The sequence below is a fragment of the Mandrillus leucophaeus genome, unplaced genomic scaffold (genome assembly GCF_000951045.1).
Source record: "Mandrillus leucophaeus isolate KB7577 unplaced genomic scaffold, Mleu.le_1.0 Scaffold49, whole genome shotgun sequence".
NCBI classification, from domain to species: Eukaryota; Metazoa; Chordata; class Mammalia; order Primates; family Cercopithecidae; genus Mandrillus; species Mandrillus leucophaeus.
In genome coordinates this window covers 1578481-1588290 of record NW_012105253.1, presented here as the reverse complement: position 1 = coordinate 1588290, position 9810 = coordinate 1578481, and the positions used below count along the sequence as shown (strand labels likewise).

Sequence of the window (9810 nt, the reverse complement as noted above, 5' to 3'; positions counted from 1 at the left end):
CTTAATTTTTAGAGACAGAGCCTCGCTCTGTCACCAGGACTGGAGTGCAGTGGTGTCTCACTGTACTTTTACCAGAAAAACCCATGATACTTTGTTTTCTTCCCCCTGGAGAGAGTCTGGGGGAGGCTGGGGTATGTGAAGGGGGCCCACGGCTCCTCTCCAGTGGTGCCCTTCCCAGACATCTTCTCAGGGTGGGTCCTCCCCAAATCTAACATCTTCACCCCGCAGGCACGTTCCCCGGGGACTGTCCCCACCACCACTCCAGCTGGGTTTCCTTGGCTGGCTTTCCACTTCTAGCCCAGGCCTTTCTGAAATCCATCATTTTCCCCTCCCCCAAATCCAAGCCTGAGAATTCCACCTCTAGGGGATGGAGGAAGTGGGGGATGGAGAGGATAAAGACAGTTACTATGGTGCTGATGAAATCCGATCCTGGTCACTGAAGGGTTATTACTCATCCCGGCTTCCAGGGCTCCAACCTTGAGAACTCCCTGGGCTGAATTCCCCAGTGCCCAGGAGCTTGGAGAGCTCCCCAGCGCCCAGCACCAGCTGCAGGCTTACAGAGAGGGCCGGCTTCCAGAGCTGACAAAAGTGCACCAGGAGTACAATCACGCTGACATTTAAAAGTGAATAGTGAACTAAAACACAGGGTGGGAGCAGGCTGGGAACAGCCAGATGGCTGCTGTCCAAAGAGGTGCATCAGAAAGGTGACCAGATGTGCCGCGTGAGGGGAGAGGGTGGGGCCGCTTCCCGCCCCGCCTATCTACAGAGTTTGTCCCTTCCATTCTTCTATGCCTTTTTTTCTTCCCTTTTGTTTTCCATAGGTCAGAGTCAGATTTCCTCTCCAAACCACAGTGCTTCAGGTTTTTTTTGTTTTGGCACTGCTTCTTTCCAGATGTACTTCTCAGGTGGCCTCATCTGCACCACCCGGTTGGCTGGCCCCGCATCTCGGCCCTTTCTGGGGCTGCAGCCACCCCTCACGCTTCTGTGCCCCCAGTTCCAAAGCAAAGAAGGCTCTGATTCAGTATTTCAAAAATGCAAGGAATTCTCTTTTTAGAAGCTTAGAACGAACCCAAGTCCTTGTCTGCATTTCCTTCCGGATCTTCTTTGATTTGTGACATGGCCTTAGCAAATCACTGAATGTGCCCACTGGGATGGGGGTGGCCTCCTGTGGGGCACTGAGTCTGTGTGTGTGATGGGAGGGCATTCGCTTTAACGGTGAGGAAGGGATGCCCTCAGGACGGTCTGTCCCCTCGAGCATGGCCCTGCAGCCTTCTGTGAGCTGGCTTCTGTCCACCACTGCTGGCTCATCTCCCTCCCCCACCTTCTTCTCTCTGCGCCAGCCCTAGTGAACTACTTTGCAGTTATTTTTCTTTCTCTCTCTCTTTTTTTTTTAGTTTCGCTCTTGTTACCCAGGCTGGAGTGCAATGGCGTGATCTCGGCTCACTGCAACCTCCGTCTCCCGGGTTCAAGCGATTCCTCTTCAAGCCTCCCAGGCAGCTGGGATTACAGGCGTGCGCCACCATGCCAAACTGAATTTTTTGGTAGTTTTAGTAGAGACGGGGTTTCACCATGTTGGTCAGGCTGGTCTTGAACTTCTGACCTCAAATGATCCACTCGCCTCAGCTTCCCAAAGTGCTGGGATTATACTCATGAGCCACTGCGCCCAGCCTACTTTGCAGTCCTGAAGGTGACAGCTAGGCCTCACCTGTCCCCATATTTCTGTAGGATGGCTCCTTTTGCCTGCAATGTGCTGACTACTTGTTCTGAGTGTTGGCCCTCAGAACTCGCCTCCCTGGGAGTGAGTGCCCTCCCTCGGTCTCCAGAACTCACTGCCTCCACCTGCCTCTAATGGGGTCCTGGATAGTCGGCTTATGTCTCTGTTACCCCACTGCACTGAGACAAGTCTGTGGGTTTTTTTTCTTTTCTTTTCTTTTTTTTTTTTTGAGACAAGGTCTTGTTCTGTTGCCCAGGTTGGAGTGCAGTGGCATGATCATAGCTCACTGCAGCCTTGAACTTCTGGGCTCAAGTGATCTTCCTACCTCTGCCTCCCTAGTAGCAGGGACTGCAGGCTCGAGCCACCATACCTGGCTAATTTTCTTTTTTTTTTTTTTTTTTTTTACATTTTTTGTAGAGATGGGGATCTTACTGTGTTGCCCAGGCTGGTCTCAAACTACTTCACTCAAGCGTCCTACCACGTCAGCCTCCTAAAGTGCAGTGGTTACAGGCGTGAGCCACCATGCCAGTTGTGTCTTTTCTCTGTTTTCCTACACATAGTGGAGTGTCTGACACATGGCAGAATGAGTGGAAAGCCCACCAATGCCAGGGAAGTCGCACACAGCAATGCAAAACGGTATGCCTCCCAGATCTCCAGTCTGAGCTGCCAACTGATTCCATCCTTTATTTTACCTTACTTTTTATTTTTTGAGACGGAGTCTTGCTCTGTCTCCAGGCTGGAGTGCAATGGCATGATCTTGGCTCACTACAATCTCTGCCTTCCGGGTCCAAGCGATTCTCTTGTCTCAGCCTCTTGAGTAGCTGGGACTACAGGCACCCACCACCTTGTGCGGCTAATTTTTGTATTTTTAGCAGAGACGGAGTTTCACCATGTTGGCCAGGCTGGTCTCGAACTCCTGACCTCAAGTGATCTGCCTGCCTTGGCCTCCCAAAATGTTGGGATTACAGGCATCAGTCACCACACCTGGCCTATTTTATTTTTATTTTTGAGATGGAATGTCACTCTGTCACTCAGGCTGGAGTGCAATGGTGTGATCTCAGCTCATTGCAGCCTCTGCCTCTGGGGTTCAAGCGATTCTTGTGCCTCAGCCTCTCAAGTAGCTGAGCTGGTATTATAGGCACGAGCCACCATGCCTGGCTAATTTTTGTATTTTTAGTAGAGACGGGATTTCACCATGTTGGCCAGGCTGGTCTTGAACTCCTGACCTCAGGTGATCCGACTGCCTCAGCCTCCCAAAGTGCTGGGATTACAGGCGTGAGCCACTGTGCCTGGCCATCCTTTTTTTGTGGGGGCAGGAGAGAAGGTCTCCCTCTGTTGCCCAGGCTGGAATGCAGTGGTGAGATCTCAGCTCACCACAATGTTCACCTCCCAGGTTCAATCAATTCCTGTGCCTTAGCCTCCCAAGTAGCTGGGATAACAGGTGTAGGCCACCACAGCTGGCTAATTTTTCTATTTTTAGTAGAGATGGGGTTTCACCATGTTGGACAGGCTGGCCTCAAACTCCTGGCCTCAAGTGATCCATCCATCTCAGCCTCTCAAAGTGCTGAGATTACAGGCATGAGTCACTGTGCCCAGCCTATTCCATCCTTATCTCAGAAGGGCTTACTCTTCAATGCTAGGCAGTCACCTGCTCTACAGACTAGAGGGTCCAAGAGTGACTGTCATTCAAACGCTTTAGCGAAGTAGCCAAGGCGGGTACCTGAGCTTGTCTGCGATGAAGATGACCCTCCTCTCCAGAAGCAGGGAGGCAAACACACAGACCAGGTGGCGGACGCTGAGGGAGGAGAAGAGAGACTCAAAGTCCACGTGCTCGAGCCGGGAGTCCAGCGGGCGGCACAGTTCGATCACCTGCCAGGGAACAGGAGCAGCCATGAAGGAGGGGCCCAGCTACGCAGCCAGGCCTCTCACGGGCGTCGCAGTCACGGGGCTCTGAGGTCCTCATCAGGGGTGACCCACTGGCGGGGGAAAAGGGAAAGAAAAAAAGCAAAACGAAAGGATTGGGGGAAAAGAAAGATGCCAGAAGACTGGGGAAGGAGGTAGCTTTGGGAGGGAAGCAAGCGTCTCACATTCAGCTATGAGACTGAGGACGGTGTGGACGAAGGGGAGGAGACAGGATGGCAAAATCCATGGTTTTTGGCCCCAAATGGTTGGGGGGCTCTCCCTGGCAACAGCATATCTGCACTCGCCATGGAGAGTGTATAGGACTTTTGAAAACCGTTCTGTCCCTGGGAGTCCAGCGGAGAGCATCTCTGTCTCTTGAGGAACTGGTACCTGCTAGGTGGAAATCCCAGGCTAGCACGGAACGCCCAGCAGGCCTGAGCAGCACTTCGGAGACTTGCTGCCACCTCAAGAAGGTGTTTTTTAGGTAATCCTGACTCCATCCCACTCCATTTCTGATGATGTGTGCTTTCAGCTTTTGTGCTTTGTGTCTATATCTTCTTTTTTTTGAGATGGAGTCTTACTCTGTTGCCCAGGCTGGAGTGCAGTGGTGCAGTCTTGGCTTATTGCAGCCTCTGCCTCCCAGCTTCGAGCAATTCTCCTGCCTCAGCCTCCCAAGTAGCTGAGATTATAGGTGCCCGCCACCATGCCCAGCTAATTTTTGTATTGTTAGTAGAGACAGGGTTCCACCATGTTGGCCAGGCTCGTCTCGAACTCCTGACTCCAAGTGATCCACCTGCCTCGGCCTCCCAAAAGAAGGGATTACAGGCATGCTGGGATTACAGGCGTGAGCCACCGTGTGCCCAGCCTGTGTATATATCTTCTTCTTCTGCACTTGTTGAAGTGTTCCTGAATTCCCTCAAGTTGGTACCCATCTCATATTTTTTTCTCTTTAAATAGCTGCCTCCTTCCCAGTGAGTGGAGAGTGGATTTCACTCTTAGCATTGCTCCTGCCTGGTGCTGCCCCCACGGTGAGGCTTCCCCTCCGGTAACCTCCCTGCTACCTCCCCATGGCCAAGCCACTGCATCTGGTATGGGATGTTTTCGGGTTCTCTGGCAACAGAGAGACTGCTGTTCTCTCTGCTGGGAAACTAGGTTGTTCCAGAGTGTTCCAGGCCTTTTCTCCTCCCTCCTTTGTTTCCAGAGGTGATCTGGTTTGCTGAGGGTCTCTGAAACTGAAGACTCAAGGCTAAATGGGGTCCTTCTTCTGATGTCCACCAAGCCATGCAAAGGGGATGGGAGGGATGAAAACAAACTCTTTCGTAAAATCCCAGCCCAGGCTGGGCACAGTGGCTCATGCCTGTAATCCCAGCACTTTGGGAGGCTGAGGCGGGCGGATCACGAGGTCAGGAGTTTGAGACCATCCTGGCCAACATGGTGAAATCCCGTCTCTACTAAAAATACAAAAATTAGCCAGGTGTGGTGGCAGGCACCTGTAGTCCCAGCTACTTGGGAAGCTGAGGCAGGAGAATAGCTTGAACCCGGGAGGCCGAGGTTGCAGTGAGCTGAGATTGCACCACTGCACTCCAGCCTGGGCAATAGTGCAAGACTTGGTCTCAAAAACAAAAACAAAAAATAAAGTTATAGAGGCGATACAGACTTGAAATGTAAATAGGTTTCAATACAATGTATGAATGAAAATGGGCTATTAAAAGAAACTAAGGATGTTCAGTGCAGATCCCTAATCTGAGGCCAACATCATGCAAAGGAACACCCCAGCTGCCATAGCATAGTTCCCGCTTGGGCAGAGTCCTAGCCTGGATGGACTGAGGGTGGAACTCATGAAGAGTGATCTGGGCCAGCCCGAGGGGCGGGGAGAGGACACCATGGAATCGGACTGCTCACTGAAAGGCAGCCCCTCTGAGCACGGAGACTTGGCTGTCTGGGCCACTACCTCCCCGCAGGGAGAAGGAAGGAGTCTGGCAACTTACCTCAGTTCCTGAACCTGGCAGGAAGTTCTTGACAAGGATGGTTTTGCCCAGGGCTGGGAAAGGAGCTTCCATGACACTTCTCATGAGTGGTTGAACCAGGGCAGGAGAGATGCCTCGTCTTTTTTCCACCTCATCCAATATCTGCAAGGGTCACAAAAGCGGCTTAGCTATTCTGAAGCCAGAGCACCATGGCATGGTGACTTAAGAATTACGGGGAAGCCTTGCTTTCCCCATGAGGCCAGAACAGGCCTTCTGACCCTCCACATGATTGTCCCCAATTCTTCTCCCCTCTGTGTGTCCACACCCTTTGCCATGCAACGTTGCAGCTCCTACTCAAGGAGTGAAGTCTACTTCCTTGCCCCTTTGACTTAGGGTTTGGCCATGTGACTGGTTGTGCTAATACATACATTCCCAATGGGGGTAATATCACCCCAAGGGGGTAACAACTGGTTTTTGGCAGGAATGAAAAAACTGAGATATTATAATGGTTTGTAGCCCTCTAAGAGGTCAAAGTACATAAACAGATAATACAGTTTATTTATGGATTAAAATGTCATGGGAGGGGATATCCATCAGGAAAATACAAATCAAAAGCACCATGAGATACCACTTCACATCCGTTAGGATGACTCTAATAAAAAGACGGATAATAACAGGTGTTGGCAAGGACGTGCACAAATTAGAACTCTCATACACTGCTGGTAGGAATGTAAATAGTGAAGCCACTCTGGAGAAGTCTGGTAGTTCCTCAAAAGGTTAAACATAGAGTTACCATATGACCCAGCACATAGCACTCCTAGGTCCCTACCCAAAAAAAATGAAAACATATATGTTCACATAAAAATTTGTACGTGATTGTCTGTAGCAGCATTATTCATGATAGCCACAACACGGAAGAAACTTAAATGTCCATTAACTGAGGAAATGATAAACAAAATGTGCTATATCCATATAATGGAATATTATTTAGCCATCAAAGTGCTGATATATGCTATAACTTGGATAACTCTTGAAGACATTATGCTAAGTGAAAGAAGCTAGTTTTTTTTTTTTTGAGACGGAGTCTTGCTCTGTAGCCCAGGCTGGAGTGCAGTGGCCGGATCTCAGCTCACTGCAAGCTCCGCCTCCCGGGTTCACGCCATTCTCCGGCCTCAGCCTCCCGAGTAGCTGGGACTACAGGCGCTGCCACCTCGCCCGGCTATTTTTTGTATTTCTTAGTAGAGACGGGGTTTCACCGTGTTAGCCAGGATGGTCTCGATCTCCTGACCTCGTGATCCGCCCATCTTGGCCTCCCAAAGTGCTGGGATTACAGGCTTGAGCCACCGTGCCCGGCCGAAAGAAGCTAGTTATAAAAGGCCATCTAGTGTATGATTCCACTTAGATGAAATGTCCAGAATAGAAAAATCCAGAGAGACAGAAAGCGGACTGAAGGTTGCTTAGAGTTAGGGAGTAACTGCTAATAGGTATAGGATGTTTTGTTGGGGTGATGAAAATGTTCTAAAATTGTGGTGATGCTTGTATAACTCTGTGAATATGCTAAAAGCCATTGAACTGTATATTTTTTTATTCTTTTAGAGATGCGGGTCTTGCTAGGTTGCCCAGGCTTGCCTTCAACTTCGGGGCTCAAGTGTCCTCCTACGTCAGCCTCCTGAGTAGCTGAGACTACAGGTACTTGCCACTGTGCTCAGCAAATTGTGTACTTTAAATGAGTGAATCGCATGGTATGTGAATTATATCTCAATAAAGCTACTACTAAAAAACTAAAAACAAACAAACAAACAAAAAAACAAAATCCAAACTCTCCACAATCTAATTGTAAATCAAAGAGTCTAAATTAAAATGCCATTTATGAAGCTGTGTAAGGTGGCACACACCTGTAATCCCAGCTACTTGGGAGGCTGAGGCAGGAGGATTGCTTGAGCCCAGGAATTTGAGGCTGCAATGAGCTATGATCATGCCACTGCATTATAGCCTGGGCAACATAGTGAGACCCAGTCTCTATTTTTAAAAACTGCCATTTATAAAAGTATCACATGTAGCTGTTGAGCCCTTGAAATATGGCTAGTCTGAATTCAGAGTTTTTTTTTCATTTTTTATTATTTTTTATTTTTTTGAGACAGTTTTGCTCTTGTTGCCCAGGGTGGAGTGCATTGGCACAATCTTGGCTCACTACAACCTCCGCCTCCCAGGTTCAAGCGATTTTCCTGCCTCAGCCTCCCGAGTAGCTGGGATTATAGGCGTGCACCACCACGCCTGGCTAATTTTGTAGTTTTAGTAGAGACGGGGTTTCTCCATGTTGGTCAGGCTGTCTCAAACTCCCGACCTCAGGTGATCTGCCCATCTCGGCCTCCCAGTGCTGGGATTACAGGTGTGAGCCATTGCGCCCGGCCCAGATGTACTGTTAAGTGTAAAATACCAGCTGGGCATGGTGGCTCCCACCTGTAATCCCAACACTTTGGGGGGCCAAGGTGGGCGGATCACCTGAGGTTGGGAGTTCGAGACCAGCCTGGCCCACATGGTGAAACCCTGTCTCTACTAAAACTACAAAATTAGCTGGGCGTGGTGGCAGGTGCCTGTACTCCTAGCTACTTAGGAGGCTGAAGCAGGAGAATTGCTTGAATCCAGTAGGCAGAGGTTGCACTGGGCCGACACTACGCCATTGCACTCCAGCCTGGGCAACAAGAGCAAACCATCTAAAAAAAAAGTGTAAAATACCAACTGAATTTCAAAATACACAATCTTTCTTTTCTTTTCTGTTTTTTTTTTTTTTTGAGACTGAGTCTTGCTCTGTTGCCCAGGCTGGAGTGCAAGGGCGCAATCTTGGCTCACTGCAACCTCCGTCTCCTGGGTTCAAGTGATTCTTGTGCCTCAGCCTCCAAAAAAAGTGTAAAATACCAACTAAATTTCAAAATACACATTTTTTTTTTTTTGAGACGGAGTCTCGCTCTGTTGCCCAGGCTGGAGTGCAGTGGCGCAATCTCAGCTCACTGCAAGCTCCACCTCCCAGGTTCACGTCATTCTCCTGCCTCAGCCCCCCGAGTATCTGGGACGACAGGTGCCTGCCACCATGCCCGGCTAATTTTTTTGTATTTTTTTAGTAGAGACAGGGTTTCACCGTGTTAGCCAGGATGGTCTTGATTTCCTGACCTCGTGATCCGCCCATCTCGGCCTTCCAAAGTGCTGGAGTTACAAGAATGAGTCACTGTGCCCGGACTTTTTAAAAATTTTTTTATTTTTTGAGATTGAGTCTTGCTCTGTTGCCCAGGTTGGAGTGCAATGGCCCAATCTTGGCTCACTGCAACCTCTGCCTCCTGGGTTCAAGTGATTCTCGTGCCTCAGCCTCTCAAGTAGCTGGGATTACAGGCACGTGCCACCGCACCCGGCTAATTTTTGTACTTTTAGTAGAGATGGAATTTTGCCATGTTGGCCAGGCTGGAACTCCTGACCTCAGGTGATCTAACCACCTTGGCCTCCCAAAGTGCTAGGATTACAGGTGTGAGCCGCCGTGCCCAGCCCTCAAAATAGACAATTAAGAATATAAAATATATCAATGATTTTTTTCATGTCAATTATATGCTGAAATAAAATAATATTTTGGACATATTCTGTTAAATAAAATGTATTATTAAAATTAAAAAGACAGGATGGCAGTTCCTCAAAAAACTAAATAGAATTACCATATGATCCAGCAACTCTATTTCTGGGTGTATACCCAAAAGAATTGAAGCAGGGACTTGAATAGATGTTTATTTGTACACACGTGTTCCTAGCAGCATAATTCACAATGGCCACAATGTGGAAACCACCCAAATGTCCATCAATGGATAAATGGATAAATAAAATGTTGTACATACCAAATGGATAAATAAAATGTTGTACATACGTACAGTGGAATATTATTCAGCCACAAAAGGAATGAAGTACAGATACATGCTACAACACGAGTGAACCCTGAAAATATTATGCTAAGTGAACTGAAGTCAGTCACAAAAGGACAGCTATTGCATGGTTCTACCTCTATAATGCTCCTAGAATCCTCAAATTCATAAAAATAGAAAGTAGAATGGCGATGGTAAGGGGTTGGTGGGGGGAATAGGAAATTATTGTTTAATGAGTACAGAGTTTCTTTTTTCTTTTGAGATGGAGTCTCGCTCTTGTTGTCTAGGCTGGAGTGCAATGGCGTGATCTTGGCTCACTGCAACCTCT

General features: G+C 48.6%; 1 protein-coding gene across 1 annotated transcript in view; it reads right to left on the bottom strand.

Moving 5' to 3' along the window:
* Nucleotides 1–9810, bottom strand: part of DENND2A (DENN/MADD domain containing 2A) — a 156309-nt gene that overhangs the window by 43793 nt on the left and 102706 nt on the right. Inside the window, exons 12-13 of the mRNA XM_011995498.1 lie at nt 5605–5745; nt 3435–3583 (exon numbers count right to left, since the gene is read on the bottom strand). Coding sequence (XP_011850888.1) covers nt 3435–3583; nt 5605–5745 — 290 coding nt within the window. The remainder of the gene's footprint in view (nt 1–3434; nt 3584–5604; nt 5746–9810) is intronic.